This window comes from Cryptomeria japonica, chromosome 8, assembly GCF_030272615.1.
Source record: "Cryptomeria japonica chromosome 8, Sugi_1.0, whole genome shotgun sequence".
NCBI lineage: Eukaryota > Viridiplantae > Streptophyta > Pinopsida > Cupressales > Cupressaceae > Cryptomeria > Cryptomeria japonica.
In genome coordinates, this window is record NC_081412.1 from 288,335,640 (window position 1) to 288,357,587 (window position 21,948).

Consider the following 21,948-nt stretch of genomic DNA (forward strand, 5'->3'; position numbering starts at 1 on the left):
TATCCTCTGTGCTTTCCAACATTTCAATCATAAGCACAACCCGTGGAAGATTGCACCCGCTTTGTGTAGTTGTCCTCAGTGTGGCAAAGCAAAGTGTGGTTTCTCGAGAGCACCCATTTAATACTATCTCCAGAATTCGTAGGATTAGATTAGCTTTCCTAAACCCTATCCCTTTTTCCCTTTTTTGAAAGTCTAAATCTCGAAAATCCAAAAAAAGAGAGAGCCTAAAATTGCTAAATCTGTCTAAGTCCAGAAGCTTAGAAGACATTTGTTAACGTAAGTCCCCCTTCAGATTTTCAGCAAACACTACCCGAGTAGCTATCCCACTTAAGTCGCTTGTTCACACATATATACCTTGGAATCAGTAGTGATTTTTCAGAAGAGGATAGAATACCTTTGGGTATCATATTCTAATGTTTGGTAGATGATAAAACAAACACCAACACAAGCCAACTAAATGTAGAATCGATACAACACATATGCCACCTTTGCCAAAAAGTCTGGACTTCCTACAAAAAAGTGATTCCCCCCCCCCTCTCCCCCCCTTTAATTTGCCTTGCCAATCGATGGGAAAGCAAAGAGAGATGATGGTAATTCAATCTCTCTCTAGGTTTTTTAATCCTTTTATTGAGAGAATAGATCCTCAAAGTGTGGATCTAGATTGAATGAAAGGGGAATTGGAGTAAGGAGAATTGTTTAGATTAGCCAGTTAAGAAGCAAAACTCTAGCAAATCAAAAGTTCAAGCTGGAGTCATAGGGCTCGTTTAACTCTCCATTCAATTTTGCAACTCAAGTTTTAATTTCAAAACATGCTCAAATTCAAATTTTAGTATTTCCATTTTTGAAAAACATAAGTTCGAATTTAATTTAGTATTATAATTTGTTTATTTAATATTTTAATACTCATAAATCTTATTTAATATTATAATTTTTTTTAATTTTATCATTAATTTGTTTAATTATTATAACATGTGTGTAGGCACACATTCCGTGAGTCACCGTTGACGAGCTAGGAGACACCTCCTCAGTCATATGTTTGCCTTCGATGGTTGGCCCTGCATCCACCTCGCACTCAACAAAGTCATCAGATCATCATAAAGAATTATTAGCATCATCACATAATTAGCATTAAATCAAAATTGCCATCAATAATGTCAAATAATCAACTTCACATATTGTCGTTAATAGCCTTAAATAACATCATCACATTGAAATGTCATTAATAATGTTAAATAACATCATACTATAAATAATGTCGTCAAGCACTTCAATTACCATCATAATATCAAAATGTTATCATGTATAAATGTCTAATTTAAGGTAAAAATTTCTAATCTAATTTTGGGTCGTGACAAATTTTCTACTACTTGTAAAAACAACTGTTAAAATTTTAATTTTGGGGCCAAAATGTTTAGACAAAGACACTAGCCACCCTAGTCTTAATATTAATAGGTTAGAAAAAGGTTGTTGAGTAGGGGGTTGCATTGAGTTCCTAGAAATGTTCTCGAAACTAAGCACAATTAGACATAAATCAGGAACATGAGGCACAACCACAAAAGCGAGTCTAAAACGAGTGTGAAATTATAAAAGTAAAATTATCAGATTTCCACAATCCATAATGATATCTATTGCTGCTTTTGGATTTGATTGTGTGACTTTTTTTTGCATCGTTTCGGATCACGCTCTGTGATGTCACAAAGTGTGATCCGAAACGTTGATGCAAAAAAGGTCACACAATCAAATCCAGATGCAACAATAGATATTATAGAAATATACAACTTATTACACTACACAGATATAATTTGATGAATATGAGACACAAAAAGCAAAAATTAAATGTAATCTACAACAACCAATACAATATTTAATACACAAATAATCTTATAATATTTAGATGCTAAATTGGTCAAAATTGGCAGCATGCCCATTAAACATATGGGTCCAGATTATTAAATTTCATCAATTAGTTTAGAAAATTACCCTCACTCCAAATTCGTAGTGTGGTCATTGTCAAAGGCTTGAAAACTAGGACGTGTGATGCTGGTGCGCAGAGATTAGCGGTGAAGAAGCGAAAAAAGTGTGATGATGGGCGACATTCACATTCGTGACTTTGGATAGCAATCAACCAATGGGGAGCCCGGATTTCAAAATGTAATTGATTGAAATGGAATCCTTAAAACTTCCACGGCCCCACACGCTCCTCCATTGTCCATCGTGTTTGGCAATTTGCGGGATAATCCTCCCCACCTCATCCCCTGTTAATTGGCAGACTCTGTCTTTTCCTATGCATTACTTTTCGTTTGTAAGGTATATTCTTTCCAACGAAGATTTGGGTTTTTGTTACACGGCATTCCATCAAAGTTACGAGCTTTAAAGTTGAATAAATTTGCCCCAAATGCGTTGACCAGGGGAACAAATGCATGATGCCCCACACAGTCCGTGTAATAGGCGTTTAATAATATAGAAATTGCTTGGGTTTCAACTTTCCCCATCAGGCTGCTGTACTAACAATTGCCCCCCTCGACATTTTCGTGACTCACGAGTATAATTAATCTTGTTTGGAAGGCCGGCCGTCTGTACTTTGAGGTAATAATTATTTCCCGTGAGGGCCCATAAATTAGGCGGCATTAAAATATGTTATAGAATTATCGCCTTTGGCAATAGATTAAACTTATGGTTTTTTCTGTGAGAATCGATTTGTCTTTTTCCCTCAGTCGGTCCTGTCTTGTGGGTTAAGATGTATGAAGTCTGAGGATTGTGGTTTGTGGGCATTCCCACAACAGTGTCAGACACCATACCTACTTGATACTATGTGCAATTCATGGTTAATTAGGGGAGGTGGGTGAGGGAATCGGTCAAAAACAGATGTCTTTTTGCAAGTCTTTAAATAATTCCAAGTCAATTACAGTAACAGTAACGTCTTGTGAATTAAATGGGAGGGGATTGACCAGAGAGGTGCCGTGCTTAGTGGGTTTACTGAATATGGAAGGTTCGTGTTCCTATGGGGAGTGGGATGACGTGTTCACTTCGGGTCTCGGCGGACTTTGAATCTTGACGAACGGTATTGGGAGTTACCTGGAATTTGGGTTGAGGCTTTCCCATATAGATCGCAGTTGGGTTGTTTCAAAATCAAGTCTTTTAGGTTTTTAAGCCCTTGGTTGATGTGTGCAACGTCTAAGGAAATTTGGGTTGTAACAGAAGGCAGGGAATTTGCAACGCAGATGAACATGCGAATGACAATGGATTCAATGGTTCTTTCCCTAAGGAAATTGACAGCAGTTTTGATGGTGATGGTGATTGGGTTGTGCGCAAGGCCATGCCTTTCATCCAATTCAGAAGGAGACGCACTCCATGCCTTCAGGAGGAGTTTATCAGATCCAGAAAATGTTTTGCAGAGCTGGGATCCTACACTCGTCAATCCTTGTACATGGTTCCACATCACATGCAATCAGGACAACCATGTTACCAGAGTGTCAGTGCCCTTTCTCTTTTCTTTGTTTCTTTTCTTCTTCTTTGCAATCCATTCAGACCATATTGCTATTGATTTCTAAAAACAGATTTGTCTACGATCTGGAATCTCCTGTGTTTGGTTTTATTATTAAGTATAATTAGCCATAGTGAGTATTAGGATTGATAGTTGATATCAAAAGAAAAGAAAGAATCCGTTTCTGGTTTTTAAGGGATGGGTTTTCATTGAGGGTAATTCTTGTTAAAAGTTATTCATCCTGATGGTATTGGGTATCATCCCTGTTAATATTTTTCTTCTGTACAGGGACTTAGGCAATTCAAATCTTTCTGGTCATCTGGTGCCCGACCTTGGAAAGCTCGAGCACTTGCAGTATTTGTAAGATTTCCTTTTTCAGATTTTAATCCTTTTGGTTTTTAATTCTTCTCGTTTTGGTAGATCACTGGTCTTAAAGGTTATGGGTCGTTGTTAAGCCAACTTTTCGCGCAGTATTATATTTAGGTGATTGTATTCTTCAGAACACTAGTCCAGATGGAGTTATGCTAGTGTTAGTTTTAGGAGGTCGTTAGTATTTTATTGCAAGTATGAAGCCTATTTTATATCTGTCCGATATAGATGGGATAGAGAATCAAAGGTCACCGAGAGACTTGACGAGTAAATCTTTTGAAATAAAGCAGATGATATTTTGATGATGATCTGAACTCGGTTTTGGGACCTTCTAATAAAACATCCTTAATGTCCTTGGACTGCAGGGAGCTGTACAAAAACCGAATTGAAGGAAGCATACCAGAAGAATTTGGCAATTTGAAGAGCCTTATTAGCCTGGATTTGTACAATAATAATCTTACGGGTCATGTTCCTCGTTCATTGGGGAAATTGAAGTCGCTTGTATTTCTGTAAGCTGTTTACTGTTCAGTATGAAATATTTGTGATGCCAAAAGCTAAATTGTGGTTTCAATTTTCACAAATATAATTATAAATCGTAGTCTGAGGTGGTTGTCTGTCATTATTATTTCAATAATCAGCTGATTACCTTATCCTTATTGCTTTGGACAAACAGACGCCTTAACAACAATTGGCTAACTGGACAAATTCCCAGAGAACTTGCTTCAATTCCAACACTCAAAGTCGCGTAAGTATCAATATCTTTTTTATTGTTTATTGACTCTGGACAATGGAGTATGAATGATTCCAGTTCTCATTTGTTTGTGTGATGGTATAATTTGAACATGCAGGGATGTATCGAATAATAACCTCTGTGGAACTATCCCGACTACTGGACCATTTGAGCACTTCCCTTTGAAGAAGTAAGAATACGTTTCTCTTACCATTTTACTAGTAACTATCATTTAGAATATTCTTTGTACTGTAGGGTACCCAAATGCTTAAATATCTCTATGAGTTTTGTGGGTCCATTCTTTGTTGTTTCTGTATATGCTTCTTCTACCTTTTTGAGTGAAAAATTACTTATTGCAATTTGTTTTCTTTACATTAAACAGAATTTTTTCATTTTAGCTTAAGTTATAATGCCGCATTACTGGAACTATTAGGGCTGTGGTCGTGCAGCTCTTGGTTGACTACAGTGTCAATTTAATCTTGATTTTCAGATTTTTTTTTGCTTGCCAACATACCTATTTGTGATATTTGTACATTATAATACACACACAGTAAATGCTGTCAGCTTCAATCAATTATGGAGCATTTTTATTAATAAATGAAACATCTAATTAACAGAAGTCACTGAGTCAAAAGGTGAGATGAATGACTTCTATCATCTATTTGGCGACCATAGTTCTAAGACTCGCCGGGATTCGTCCTGGTGGGTCCCGAGCTGAGTGACCCTAGCCGAGTCTCAGGGATTCGGGACTCTCCAGGAACTCGCTTTAGGCAAGACTCACTAGAAACTGGTTTTTTTGCCAAGTCTTGCTGAGTCCTGCCGAGTTTTTTGCCGAGTCCCGATTCGGGTCAGCCTTGCCGAGTCTGCGCCGAGTCCGAGTCTTGTTTCTATGATTTGGCCAAAGTGTATTTTTTTTGTTTTAGATGATTGTTCCCATTGGACATTTGGCCTTAAAATAAGTTTTCCAAGCTTTGCTAGATTGTATTGCCGCAAGATTTCATGTACTGAGCTGTGACTTAAGATAACTGTGTTGTTGTGGCTAATACTATAACATCATAACAGAGTGACAATAGATGGAGCCAATACTTTGATTTGCCTATTTTTTTTGAAGTATCATGATTTATAGTAAATGTAGTCCATGAACTATTTTTATATTTCAGATGCCTTGCCCACGTTCTAAGTGCTTGTACATTTGAATTTGGGTAGTTGATTACAGAAACAGCTCTTTCCCATGCAGGTATATATTTGAAATTTCAGAATAGTTCTCTAGCTACACAAAAGTGATTATAGTAATGCATTTGTGTTAGACTTTGATGTTCTTGGTATCCTTATCTTATATTTGTCGTTTTCTGAATCTTGATAAGCTTGCTGCTTTATCATATCATTTTCCTAGGCTTCATTCTTTTGCTACCCTGGTTTTCATTGTGACTTCTCTCTTCTCGTGTGCATTCCATAGTTTGTTCCATGGTAGGTAGGTCACTTGAAGGAGTGAACAAGAAATTAGAATTCACTTTCTAATAGTCACTCTGAAGAAGCTATATATGATTTGCTGCTCTTTTAGGGATTTGGAATCTTGCGTTTCTTTAATTGATTATCTCTTAATTAGCAAATCAGGTATGAAAGCTGCCACTGTGTAACTTGTATGCTGTCAAGCTCATAAAATCAAAGAAGATTCACTTTAGATTTAATGAACTAAATCATGTGTTTAGAATGCGCATCAGACCCAATTAAGTTAGTTGGAAAATGTTATTGTTCAATTTGGAAATATAAATTTTATGTTTGAATAATAATAGCTAAGGTTAAGCTAGTGGTGGCAATAGACATTCTGTTCCTTTGTAAATTAAATAGTAAATACTATTCACCTTTTATGGGATATGAACAATCTGCTGAAACTCCCTTTACTCTTCATAAAATCAAGTTGCTAATAAATTTCTTTGTGTAGTGTCTGTTCCCAATTGAATACATGGTGTTCTGAAGTTCTATTAGAGGTACCTTGCAACTTGGTCTCTAATTTGTGAGGTGAGCTTATAATTATTGTACAACATATATATGAAGAGAATTTAACCTTCACCAATGCCAATAGAAATGTCAGGAAAAGTAAAAAAAGAAATTTGGCTGCAAATCCCATTAAATCCTGCTAGATATGAACCCAAGTTTGTAAACCATACTATATATTTTATCCGAGATTTGGAATAAATCATGTATGGGCCTAGTTGTTTCTGAAGATAGAATTCTCAATTGTTTTGACCAATCCCAGTGAAGAATCATGACTTTCATCACAATTGCAAATGTTTGAATCTCATTTGGGACCTTGTGTGTTAGCTGCAGAAAGTGCCTTTTCAAAGCCATTAAGGTGAGTTATTTTTCTTAGGCTTCTCCATTGTTTACAAATTGAAATTATCAAATTTTGGTTCCAGTCCAAGAGAGAATTGTTATAATTTCCTTTATTAAATATTGAATTGTGTATTTACTATGTAACACATTTCAAAATAGTGCATGTCCAAAAAGCTATTTTCTCCTCTTATTTTGATCTATGTTTTGAAGTGAAACCTTGTTACTGTTGATTGATACATTGGGATATTGGAACACTGTAAGATTATGCGATGCAAGTACAATTATGGTTTGTTATATCAATTCATTTAGCAAATTATGGAAACAACATGAAACAGTATGAAAACCACAAATACACATGAGATAGAAGATTTAGATGGGAAATCCTTTTTGAGAAATTACCCACTAGCAAAATGACAGTAATAGTTGTATTCATAGGAAACTAAGTATCCACTACAATAAGTCTCCTTTGTAGAGTTTCAATATGCAGACAACAGCGTCTGACCTGCAACTAGGTTTACCACACTTCATTGACCATCATTAGCCTATTCCACCTATACAAGCAATTAGATATAGCCATTCGCATGGAATTTCAATTGTTTGACTTCCATGTAGAATAACACCAGTCACACAACAAAAGCATGATTTTACTATGACAAACATATTGCATATTATCAAAATAATTTCCTACGGGCCTTGTAAGGGATGGGACTCATGTTTTCCTTGTATTTTATCAAAAGCATACTGCATGTTATTCCAAACACAACTTCTCTACGTAGATAAACACCACATATATTTAGCCGTTATTGCTCACACTTTTTCAAAGCCTGTTGATCATTTATACTTGAATTGTATACATATGGCCGTGCACTACAACCAAATGTCAACTATAGTTTGTAATAACAAAGACAACCTGATTGCTTCAGCTGCTTTGGTGCTTGTGAGCATTACCTAGAACATCTCCATTCTCCTAACTATAATTACATGTGCTCGAAGAGTGCCACAAATGCACTTGCATTGTTATACACACTTTAGTAACTTATAAAGATGCGGTAGTGAGTTCAGCAAATAACTTGGGGTAGCAACTGTAGCAACACTAGACTTAGACAAGCCTCTATGCTAAACTACAACATTAGAAACACACTTCAGTTTATTGCAACTCATTTTGTAGTTGTTTACTGGTTTGGGATCAAACACTTCAACATGAACTAGAACAAGTTCTCACATCTTCTCTCACTAGAAACCTACCCAAGAAATTTCTAGAGGTGAATAACATACCATAGTTCTAATTATTCTCCGACTTGATATTTACTGCAGGAGAGTTTGTGATATGAATTAAGAAGATAACTCATGAATGGGTAAGGGATAAGCCCCATTGCATCCTACAGCACAAGAACTTAGTAAAACTTTTAGGCTTTGTCTCAACCATCTTTCTAACAAAATAATATTGAATATACACATGTTTAATTCTAGTATGATAAATAGGAATTTTAGTTGCACAAGTTGCATGCTACCATTTAACAGCACATAATAAAACAAATATTGTTACAAAGTCTTCTATAAAGTGCTTGCCACTATATTTGTTGTTTCAATTGTGGACAACACAATTGTCTATTGTCGCTTACTTATCCAATTGCCGCTCCACCAAATAAAAACATCCACTTGTTGACTTTTGGTTATCCAGATCTCTATCTCAGTGAGAATCAATAAATTCCTATATGTTCAACACTTTGCCAACATCATTAGAACCATAAAAACACAAATAGTAATCTAGAGATCCTTTCAAGTACTTGAAAACTCTTTTACACTATGTCCAATGTTCTCTATTAGGTTGTGATATGAAACTACCTAGAATTTCCATTCATTGGGCAATGTTTGGTTTTGTACAAACCAATGCATACATAAGGCTTCCAACTGCACTTGCATATAGAACATTACACTTGTCCTCTAAAGCCTCCATAGACTTGATACATTGTTTCAAATTCAACTCAGTGCCTGCCAGGAAAGAGATGCTTTCAAGGTTACTGGTGTACATGGTAAACCACCAGAAAATAGTCTCAAGGTTTTTTTTCTGATTGAACCAGCTTGCTGCTAACTCCGTATCTATAGATTTTGATACCAACTATGAACCTTAAAGCACCTAGATATTTCATATGAAATTTGCCAGACAACTAATAATGTGTTCCTTAATCAATGCTTTATGATTCCCAACGATAAGCATATCATCAATATATAAAACGGTTATTAAAACATGATCCCCAACTTGTTTGTAGTACACAGTGATCTACATACTTTTTATCAAACTTATTTCTAATGCATATGAATCAAAATTTTGATACCACATACACAGTGATTGCTTCAATTCATATGGAGACCTTTTTAGTTTACAAAATAGATGCTCTTTTCCCTTTCATCTTGAATTGGTCAGGCCTGACTCATAAATTTTATCCTCTAAATCTCCATGCAAGAATGTAGTCTTGACAATTGTCTGCTTCACTTCAAAATCATACAACACAGCTTTGGATAATAAAATTTAAATAGAATTCAACTTGGCCATCAGTGAAAAGTTCTAATGAAGCCTATTCCACCAACCTAGGAATACCTCTTTGCCACCAACCTTGCAACCTAGGAATACCTCTTTGCCACCAACCTTGCCTTACATTGTCAATCTACCATCTTCTCTAGATTTCTTTTGGAACACCCGCTAATAGCCTATGGGCTTCCTTCCATCAGGCAAATCAACTAAGTCCCAAGTCTTTTTTCTTTCAATGCCACCATCTCCTCTTTTATGGCATCTCTCCTTCTCCTTAGAAGAGAGAGTAGACTTTGGTTTGTCATTAGTACAATTTAGAAAAAAAACACATTGGAAATTTGGTGAACGATACCTTAAGGGTGATTTCCATTGTCTTTTAGACCTTCTCATAGTTACTGGTTGAGATCCTATAACATTTGCATTCTGTTATTCAAAATTTGCGTTAGATGTGTCTACATCCTCTCCATCCATAGTGTCATGTCCACTTGTTTGTTCATTTGCAGATGCATCCTACTCTAATTTAAGTTCAAACTGCATCCTATTGCTCTTCTTTACATTTGATTAATATCCCTTGTGTAGATAACCTCAAGTGTTATTGGATTCAAAAGCTTGTAGCCTTTCACATACTTACCATACCCAATGAAAATGTTTTTTTCAACTTAAAATTCCAACTAAAGGCTATTTCCCCTTTGGCACATGAACAAATGGCTCACAACCAAATACTCATTAAGGGTGATATAACAGAGTTCTTTATTGTTTACATCACTTATGGTGTCTTCTCTTCAACTGTAAAAGTAGAAGTTTTATTTTTCAAGTAACAAACAATATTAACTAACTCAGCCCAAAATCCTTGCCCAGACTAGCATGGCTTAATAGGATTCTAACTTGAACCAACAAGGTTCCATTTAACCTTTCAGCCACTCCATTATGTTCAAGTGTTGAGGGTGTTGTTCTCCGTCTAACAATAGTAGTGTGCTTGCAAAATGCCTCACTCTTTACAGTAAAACTCCTCACTATTATTTGATCTTAACTTTTTGATCTTCTTATCAGTTTAATTTTTTATAAGTGCTTTGAACTCCTTAAACTTGTGAAGCACTTAAGATTTTTGTTTAAGAAAATCCACCTAAGCATATGTCTAGAATAATCATCAGTGAAAGAGACAATACTAGGACTTACCAAATTGAGCGCACATCTATAGGACCAAAGACATCATTATGAATCACTTCCAATATCTCCCTTGTTTGAGTACTTCTTGAAGCAAGTTGCACCCTATTTTGCTTTCCAAGCACACTATGTTGAGCAAACTCAAACCCAAATGAACAAGAAGACCTTGCACCATATTTTTACTTACCAATGCTTTTAGGATTTTTCTCCCATGTGACCCAATAGGCGGTGCCACAACAAATTTGAATCAGATTCAATCACATTGACTGAGTTGCATGTTGTTGATGCCTTTAACCTAAACATTGTTCAATGCTACACTCCCTTAGCCAATGTTAAATTACCTCCAGGCAACTTGCAATATTTTCCATAAAATATAACAAGCTCTCTAGAGTCTATCATCTTGGAGACAAAAAACAGATTTCTAGCCAAACCTAGTATATGCAGAACATAAGAGAATGTCCTCACTCTCCCATCCATGAAAGATGCTTTAACTTTTTCTTGACCAACTATCTGAAAAGAGTTGTTATCATCAAGGAAAACTTATCCTCCATCAGACTCTTTGTACTTTAAATACCATTCCCTAAGAGGAGTCATGTGGTATGATGTATGTGAGTTAATCAACTAAAAATCATCACCAATAATTTTAGCTGATACAAAAGCGTGACTGGCATACTCATGAATGTTAGAGGATCTGTTAGAGGAATCATACTTCATTGACTTGCATTGCTTTATGTGATCTCTTTTGGCACAGTTCCGACACACTAGGTTCGCCAAGAGACTTAGACTTGTCCTTCTTATTTTACCACCCTTTGTCTTATGGTTACCCCCTTTATCCTTTGATCTGCTACCTCTTTCAATTAGGACATCACAAGAAGAGTCATCCGTGGTTTTTCTTTTGATTTCTTCACTTAACAAAACCCTTATAAGTTTTTTGAGTTTGGGTGAAGAACTATTACCACTAATTGTCATAATTAGATTTTCTCATGAATTATGTAAGGAACATAACAATAAAACACACTTATATGCTTTGTTTGTCTTGGATACTATTGACATTAATTAATTGATAATTAGATTTTAAGGCATTGAAATGATCATTTGCAAAATCTCCTTCATTTTCAAGGAATCTAACTTCTTCCACAACAAATTTGTTGTAGCCTTTTTTGACACTCATTAATAAAGAATTTGAAAGACAGACAAATAGTACTTGTAGTTTACTTATTCAATAGTTTCAGTCCTCATTAGACACACCTATAGGTTTAATCGAAGAAGATACCACTGTCCATTGATTTCTTTCTATCAGGAGCTCTCCTACCTTCAACTTCCATAACCCGAAATTTTGGCCAATGATTCTCAATTTTAGATATTGACATGCTTTGCTATGAATCCAAAAATATATGTGCTTTTTATTTTCACAAGATCTTTCAAAGGCTTCCATTGAAACCAGTTATAAACATATTGCAACAAAACTTTGTTGGAGGGTTTCAAAATTGAAATTCTTCAACAGTTTCACCACACATATGTCTACGACACGTGGCTTCACCCAAACAATTGTTCTTTGATACCAAATATTGGGAATTGAATCTCTATTATAGTTGACCAATAAATTGAGATATTGGAACACCGTGAAATTATACAATGCAAATAAAATTATGGTTTGTACTTTGTTATATCAATTCATTTAACAGATTTAGTAAACAACATGAAATAGTACACAAACCACAAATGCAAATGAGACACAAGATTTATGTGGGAAACCCTTTCGACAATATACAAGCAGCAAATGGACAGTAACAATTCTATTCACAGGAAACCAAATATCGAATGCAATAACTCTCTTTTGTAGAGTCAACTTGTAGACAAAAGTATACGACCTCCACTGAGGTTTACCACACCTTCATCGACCATTATCAGTCTATTCCACCTATATAAGTAATTAGATATAGCTGTTTCATGGAATTGCAACTGACTAACTGCCACATAGAATATTGATAGCCATACATCCAAAACATGATTGTACCATGACATGAGCATATCGCATATTATACCTAACATGACTTCTTCACATGACTAATCACCACATATAATTAGCTATTGCTGCTCAAACTTGGTCAAAGGTTGTTGACCATGTATACTTGAACTATGTACATGTTTTCGTGCACTACAACTAAACACCAATCATGACTTGCAATAACAAAGACAAACGTGTATTGGTTCCAGACTGCTTGCGGTGCCTTTAAGCATCCTTAGAACATCTCCATACTCTTAGTTGTCATCACATGCACTTCAATACTGCTGCCTGTGCGCTTGCACTGTCATACACACTCTAGTAACTTAGACAAAGATGTGGTAGTGAGTTCTCCATCAATGATTTCTTGTTGCAACCATTACAGTATTGGACTTAGACAAGCTTACATGCTAAACTGCAACATCTGAAACTTATGGCAGCTCACCTACAATTAATTTTCTAGTTTTTTATCAGTCTGCAATCAAATGCTTAAACTTGAATTAGAGTAAGTTCACACATCTTCTCTGACGAAGAAACTCTCTAGGAACTCTTTACAGGTAAATAGCACACCAAAGTTCCAACAGTTTGAACATGGTGGAATGTGAAAGTTGTGGTTCTGAACGACTTAGTTACGGATATTAACCTTTTGGCAAAATGAACAAATGTTGAAAAATGATTATCCACCAAAAACTCTGCTATCATACTTCGAAGCATGACAATCTTCTAAGAAAATTCTCTCAAACCAGATTAGGTAAATGCAAAGGCTGAAATTAGAAAGGAAAAGAATTCAGCTGTGCACTAAATGCTTACAATCCAACCATTAGATGGTGGATATGCTTATTGAAGAAGCCAATAAAGTTAATGCTTTGGAATGAAAACGGTTTTTCTAATGAGAGGATAATTACTATGAGTCCCAGTGATTCATGTTAGTTTTTAACATTTTTTGAACATAGGCCAACGAAGAAATAAAATGTAGGCCCCTGGGAATCTCAGGTCCTTGTATATTCATAAATAGAGTATGCGTGTTGTTCTACTGGAGGAACTCTGGTTACAACAAGGTTGCAAAGGAGAGTTGGTTGAAATTGACAACTCTGTGCTAAGGAAGACATTGTTCATGTCATACATTTTGAAGGGGGAAGACACTATACAGGTTATATGAAGAAAATATGGTATATCCTTCGTTAATATTACTATTGGATAAACCGAGCTTGTTCTCTGCTTTGCACTGTTAGCTGCTATCTAAGGTCTGGTCTAGGCTGTAAATTGTCAATTTTTAATGAAGCTATAAAAATTAGAACTCTAAGCTTTTCATGTGTCGGTGAACTTTCCCTGCTACTGGGGAGCATACATCTGAGTCATTATTGGCCATCAAAGATGATTAATACCATTTTTTTGGCACTTAATTGTTGTACTTATGTCAAAAAGATCTCATAACCAGGTTCTGTTTCTTCCCACTGCAGTGCTACTGAAGAGCATATTATTTAGGATTTAGCATATCAGGATGGATTTACAATGCTACCAATTACAGTTTGACTAAGTGTATCACTACAGAAAGGAATATTTGTTGCTACAAGTCCAAATTCCCATTGCATGCATCCTCTTCTTTGCATACACAAATCTCCATTTTTGTTAAAAAATTGTAATTCTAATTTAAGATAGATAAGTACAAACACATTGCATAGCTGCCGTCCTTCCTGAATTCATGTCATGCATGCCTTAGTTTTTGCATTTGCCAAACAGCTCAGATAAACAGGTTAGTATTCATAAGTAAAGTCCTCTTATCATTTTTATTGAGTGAACTAAGCTGCATAATTTATAAATAATGCCAAAACTTTGAAGATATACGGGATCAACATAAAACAGCTTTAGTGCTTCCCTTTTTTCTGTAGGTCTATTATAATAATCTGATAGTGCTAGCTCAATGCCAGATTTCATAGAATGGTTTATGTCGGGACTATGAAAAGAGGAGACAATTGTAGGAGCTCAGATTTATAATGTCATCAAATATAGTTTGACGTGTAATTATACGTTATTTTTTTATTACCAACCCAAATTCCCATTGTAAACAATGTCCTTTTTGTATAGACAAATCTCAATTTTTTATGGGAAAAAAGGTAAATGCAATTAAAGATACGTACCTGTACAGAGATGGCATAGTTGTTGCCCCCCATGAATTCATGTCATGTATGCCTTTGTTCCTGCATGGCCCAGACAGCCAAGATAGACAGTTAGTACTTAGTATTCTGAAGCAATGCTCGCATTAATTGGGGGAACCAAACAGTACAGTTAATAATCAATCTTAAAGATGGATAGGATTAACAAAAAACAGCATTAGCGCATCCCTTTTTTCTTAAAATCTACCATAATATTCTGATATGGTCAGCAAGCGACAATTAGAAGTAGAACAATGTTAGAGTGCATATGTCAGGACTAGGAAAAGAGGAGATGATTGCAGGGTATCATATTCAGGTTAGTAGTAATACAAATTAGGTGAGTTCATCCATTATATATCACTTTTAATTTGCAATGTGTTTGGCAAGAGATCTTCACTCTTCCCAACTTATGTCTTGTACGTATGAATTCTTCAAAGCAAATAATATTTAGTGTTGAGATTTATGTGCTTTAGTGATGGCCTTTCAGTAGCTGAAAGTTCATTTAAATCCAGTATTACCTGGGGACATGTTTCCGGCATAATTTGACCCGTCCTGGAAATTCGGAAACTTTCGGAAACTCGTACTCTGGCTGTCCCATAAAATTAATGAGTGAATTTTGATTATTTGTTTGACTTCTACTCTCATGCAACTCTCAATTTAAATTATTTAACACAAACGTTATATGTTAAGGTTTTATAATGTATATAAGCATGCTTTATCCATGTTTTTATACAAATATTTAAAATTTCCCTATATATTTTAAATTTTTCCTATTTTTATATAGCTGTCCCCACTGCCATCCCCTGCTGTCCCCTACTCTGGGAAAAAAATATCCGTCCCGGAAAACCTGTTTCCCCGTCCCCCCCGTCCTTGAAACTCGGGGTAACATAGTTTAAATCTTTTCCAGTTGTATTATCATCACATCATATGGGACATGGAGTCCAGGGATTAAATCACGATAATTTTAGAAAAACAATTGAGCTATGCATTGCTACGTACTGAGAGTTTAACAGATTCAACAAATATTAGTTTTTCTGTCTATGTTTAGATTTCTGTAACTTTCTTTTAAAGATTGTCAGGGGATATACGATATTTAACTTTTTATGGTGCTGGGTAGTGGTCGTGCTAGTTGGCTGAACTGCATGTACATGCATGTTTGTTCCGTGCTGAAACATACCATAGGAAGGACCAAAATAGGGCTAAAATTTTGAATTTTGAATATTGAATATTGAATATTGAAATGTTGAATTTTGAATTTTGAATATTGAATATTGAATATTGAATATTGAATATTGAAATGTTGAATTTTCAAAGTTCCATATTGAAATTTTGAATATTTACTACAGGGAAATTGAGTTTGGCCAATGGTCTAGACTCTAATCCATTGTTGCTGAAGAGTGAGCAATGCTATTTTTCTAAATACAAGTTTTCATATAGTTTGTTGTCTTGACTGAATTTTTCCAAACGGTAAAATTTTAGTGATGGTAGCTATCTTATTAAATATGTTAGCATGACTACATACGGTGCATTGAACCTATCAACGTCAATTGTTTGTTTCCATTTCTTAATTTAATGAACAAGATGTTAATGGATGCATATTTTTTGTGCAGTTTTGAGAACAATCCTCGTCTTCGAGGTCCCGAATTGTTAGGTGGAGCTGCATACGATAGTGGATGCTGATGAAAGAGGGTAGGCCACAAGGTCAAAAGTTTTTCTTAGGGTGAAACCACTACCGTAGGCTTGGATAAATTTCAGTCCTCCACATGTATTTTCCATGTAATATTCTAATGAATGGTCTATGGTTCCTATTCCTTTGATTGTACTTTCAAGATAGAAGTCACCACCAGAATAGCACTTTCTAGTCACAAGATATAGTTATTGATCTATTGTATTTTAACTAAACAGTTTACTGGCTAAAGATATCGTGACAGTATTTGTTACATAACTTTTCCATGGAGAAACCAGTATATCTGTGCTCATATATTGCTATATAAGGCTTGAATATTAATGAAAAAGTAAAATTCATGCATTAAATGCCTCGAAAACTTGTTCTCACTTTGTGACATGTTTCTTTTATTTTGTGCCCCCTCTGAAAAACTCGTACGTGTCTTTTCCATGGTTGTGATTCTTAGGACATTTCTCTAAGAATATGAAGTGCAACAATCAGATTGGGCTCAAACTTCATCATTGTTAATATGTTATATCTTTATGACTAAGATCAATGGAAATTGTGAAGCTGCAATTTCATTAAAGCAAACAAAGTTGGGTCCTCCTCTCTTTTCTTCGAAATTCCATCTCCTTTATTCGAAATTCCATCTGGCACACATTCTTAATTAGGGAATGATTATTTGGGAATCGATTTTATTTTACTTTTGCTTTGAAGTTCATATAAATTTTGCAGATGTTCATCTGACAGTAGTTTGATAAATGTTATGTTGTGGTCTTCTGCTTTGTAACATTCACATCCTATTGGTCATATATCATGTGAAAGCTTGCTTACAATTCAGGAGTAAGTTGACTGGTAATGGGTGGCAAAACTGTTAAGTGTCTTGGCATAATTAGTTAGTAAAAAATCCTAGATAAGGAAAAATTCCACATTTACTTTAGTGAGTTGATGCTTTCATTTTGCCATGTAGTGTTCAACTTGGAAGTTTTAACACATTGTATATTGAAATTTGCATCTAGAGATGTAATTTAGGTGTCTGTAGATGTGAATTATAACACCGAGATTATGATGTAGGTGTAATTTTTGGCTGGATGCAAATTAAATTATGAAGACCCCTTATTCTAAGTTAGAAGTATTTTTAGTTTTACCCATATAGTTTAGAAGTGCCTGTGGTCATAGTTGGCATGCGTGTCTGGTCCACTGCGTTTTACAGCATAGCAAGTTTGATGCATGGAACAATATGCATGGTACTTATTATAGCAAATTATATGTGTGGGACCTAATTGGACTGCCATTATGTTGCAAAAAATGACCTCTTGTGGGCATTGATGATTAGCTTTTTGCATGCAAATCTCAACAACGAGATAATTTTATGGGTTTTGATTTTCCATGTTCTGATGTTTTAATCTTTATTTTTGGTTTATACTCTATAGATTTATGTCATCTGCATTAGTTTTACCTCTAGATTTCACAACTCTGCTTTTGGACAACAGATTTAGGAATTATCTTGTAATTTCTAGAATTTTTTTACTGTATACACTGGTTGTCACCTCCATTTTGATCCTAGTAGAGGTACTAATTTGTTTCTATTTTGATGATTTCAACGTGTCCTTTACTGAATTTGATCCTCGTTATAACGTTGGTATGTGTTTTTTGACACTAAATCCTAACTTGATGCAAACTTCTTCAAACGTGTCTTCTGCAAGAAAAACAAATCTTTGTTGGAGCTAAAATTTGCAGAGTTTGTTTAACAATATAAATGCATCTATCAATAAATTTAATCTAATTGAAAAACCAGTAGCCCTTTGTGAAATAAAATCTAATGAACAATCAACAAACATCTTCCCCTTATTAACAATAAACAAACATCTTCCCCTTATTCAAATAAGAAACTAAATAGACAAGGTTGAAAACATATTTTTCCTTTCTTCAAACAATATTTTAATATTTAGCAAACAAGGATTAGAAATGAGAAATCAATCAAAACCAGAACACTTCCTTTCTAAAATTAGTAAAGCAAGCAGGGCAACAACAAACTAATTTTATTCTATCAATCTCTCGTCTTTGATATTTGTGTTGAATTTTAACAAATCCGAGTATATAGCTCTACAAAAATTCTCATTATGTGATGACCTTACAACAAAGTATGTTTGTTAGGGTGAACCAATGAGGTAAGGGTAAAACCAATAGGTTGGTTAGAAAGCAAAGGTTTTTATTAAAAAGAGGATGCAAACACTTTGTAGATGACCAAGGCTAACCAAAGGGTATAGATGGGAGACTGAAACAATGACATCGTAGGGTAATGAGTTGAAACCTGAGTAATTTTATTTTCATGCAATGTAGAGTCATAAGTTAGGTTATTAGATCACCATTATACTTTTATATATTCTTATTAAGATTTAGAAACTTACATATCACTCCCTTGAGAAATGCACCATCAAATACTTGATGAGTGATGTTTCTTAAAATGGGCCTTAGGAAATTTAGAACTTACTTTTATTCACCTTTGTTGGTGTAAATAATGACACTGTCAAATTAGTTATGTTTTAGTATTTTTTTTCGAAATCTTTTCACACTAATTAAGTTCTAACCTAGGGGCTTTTTAAGTTTTTGCTCTCATCTCATAAGAAAGTGACAGATGTGCACACCTTTAGAAACATCTATGCACATGACACATCAATACAAGGTGGTTAGAATCTTCAACCTCTTCTCATTTCATCCTTGGTTCTACATGAAAAGATCACATTGTATATTTTCTATTCATTTATATAATAGATATTTGGCTTATTGTGCTCATAACCCATTCATAGAAGTCATTGACATTTGCATTCATGTCTTGCCTCGTCTAACATGATATCAGAACTATGAATTGCAAATCCCTTTCTAATTTGTGGTGAATCCTATTCATAACCCTATCAAGATGTCTTATAGAGCTAAACAGACATTATGTCAGAAATATCTACATCAGCTAAGATTGCCTACCATTTCATTAAATTTTGACAATCATACCACATCATACAAAATTTGTAAGGATTTTCTGTGATCACAAAGCTGGCTTTTTTAGCATTCATATGCCTTGATGGCCCTATTCCATACACGGCCCATGTGCTCCCAACCTTTTGCACTTGTTCCTAGTTTCGTTTTGGGCCAACTTTTAGCCCTCAACACCCCAACTATGTGGGCAGCCTCATCATAGTTCATGTGGCCTAAAAACATTGGTCTGTCCACATACAAAAGCATGATCCTTATAGTTGGACCTTTCTCTAGCGGGCAGCACATCATTAGGACCCACACCACTTCCAATGACTCGATTGCCAACAGGCATACCCATGTGGACCGGACCATTTATGGTGGTGCCACCGTGCTCAACTAGTCATTACCACACTTTACACTACTGACGGTTTCCTTAATAGTGACACATTGGTCACACTGCCCCTACATACATAGCCTCTCTTTAAGCACCTAAAGGGGCAGAATTGGTCACACTGTAGATGGTCTTTTTATAAGTTTTGGTTCCATCCACTTTGTTGTGGAATTATATTATTTTAATTTTTTAAAGTCTTTTGAGTTGAAATTTACATAAATTTTTCAATGAGGCACAACTTTCATATTGTTTCATAATTTTTTTTTTTCAAAAATATAATTTTTTTGGTAAGGATTTATTATGTATGTAAAATGAAAAATTTGATATATATTAAAAAAAATGTAAAAACATTATATATAATAAATGGTTGATTTAAGCTTCCATATTTGTACAACTTGTAATCTAAAGTCTCTTTTTGGTGGGGACTTAATTTTTTAAATTCATAAAAAATAGGGGAAGGGAGAGGGAGGCATGGGTTGCATTGCATCTTGTTTTGGTCTTTAACTTTGCAAAATGGGTCTAATTCTAACTTCATATGATTACTTAGTCGAAAAAAAAAAAAAAATCGAACTCAAGAAATTGGGGTTATATCATATCACAATGAGAATTGAATGTGTATCAACATTAAATATTGAAAACAAGAAATAATATAATAGATGTGTGTGTGTATGTATGTGTGTACATATGCGTGTATGTGTGTGTATTCCCTCCACCACATACACATGTTGATGCATACGCATATGCGTATGCATGTGTATGTGCACATATGTGTGTATGTGTATGTATGTATGCATGCATGTTTATGTGTATGCGTGTATGTGTATATTTATGCATGTGTGTTTATGTGTGTATGTACATGTGTATGTGTATGTGTATGTGTATGTGTATGTGTATGTGTATGTGTATGTCTGTGTATGTACATGTATTTAATTTAATATTTCTTGAAAGTAATTTGTATCAAATGTTTCAATTACTTCAAATTGTACTTTAAATTACAATTGTATCATTTTCAAATATGTTTGAATTAGTTTAAAATAGTTTTCAGAATTAGTTTGAAATATTTTAAAATAGTTTTGAATAATTATTTTTAAAATTCTTTGCTTTTATAACTACACAGATATTTTACACATGACCAATCATGCATCAGATGGTTGTGTTCATCGCGAGAGCCTTGACCAGACATCCAAATAGTCTGGTCGAATGCCCTCCAGTGATAGTGATGCCAGGGCTTGGCTCTTTGCCGAAACCATTGAGGCCCTACAACGTGCACTAGAGAATCTTGAGTCTACATTATATTCTGCCACTACCCAACCAAATAAGGAAAGGTTACAAACTATTAGGGATGAGTTGGTATGTATGACTGGCACTATTCAGACATATAATCCTTATGATGATATGTCTGTCGATTCTTTCTATACCTACCTTTCTCTTAGTGTGACTGGCACGGTGAAATGGGAAATAGTGAACGGGGATGTATCTTCCACACAGGTCCTTACGATGTCCCCCCATTATCAGGGTCTAAGGCATTGTAAGGTTAGAGGCTATTTAGTTACCATATGCACTGATCCACTTGTGGCACCATTCATATATCCTAGATGGTTGGCATCTCATCATATGTGGCCATAGAAGGATGAGTTGCCACTTTATTTCTGCAAGCAATTGTTTGCAGAGTTTCATACGGGCTTACATTTCAATTATACATCTATACTAGTGAATGCTGGGTAGGGGAGAGGGAGGCTCAATGATAAATATAGACGACTTGATGCACTAGCGCTCGTTAATAAACGAGCATTAGTTGGTCCAAACCTTTTGGTTCTACCAAAACGTTTGGATTTATCACAGGCAACAGATGCAACAACTGATGATGCCAGGTAACATATCTACTCCAATATTGTACATATTGCCATTTAGGTCGACCATATGACATCTGATCGTGTTGGGAGATATTTGTTGCAATCGCAGACTACCATTCCACAGGCTACAAATGCGACATCCAACAGTGGCACTAATCCTTATGCTCGTGTAGACATACCATTTCCACTTGATGCTGCACGGTTGACAGAGGTTGATCCTTTGCAGCAGATGAGTGCATTGTTGTCTAGCGATTTATTGGATTCATATACACTTATTTCTTCGATTCTTGGGATCC

At 35.1% G+C, this 21,948-nt stretch overlaps 1 protein-coding gene across 1 annotated transcript; it reads left to right on the plus strand.

Annotated features, from left to right (window-relative positions):
- The first annotated feature begins 2,219 nt into the window (after positions 1-2,219).
- LOC131035879 (leucine-rich repeat protein 2) lies at positions 2,220-16,803 on the plus strand. The gene is made up of 6 exons (XM_057967631.2): positions 2,220-3,472; positions 3,773-3,844; positions 4,219-4,362; positions 4,527-4,598; positions 4,702-4,773; positions 16,380-16,803. Exons 1-6 carry the CDS (start codon positions 3,162-3,164, stop codon positions 16,447-16,449), a joined length of 741 nt encoding a protein of 246 aa, XP_057823614.2. The 5' UTR covers positions 2,220-3,161; the 3' UTR covers positions 16,450-16,803.
- The last annotated feature ends 5,145 nt before the right edge of the window (positions 16,804-21,948 follow it).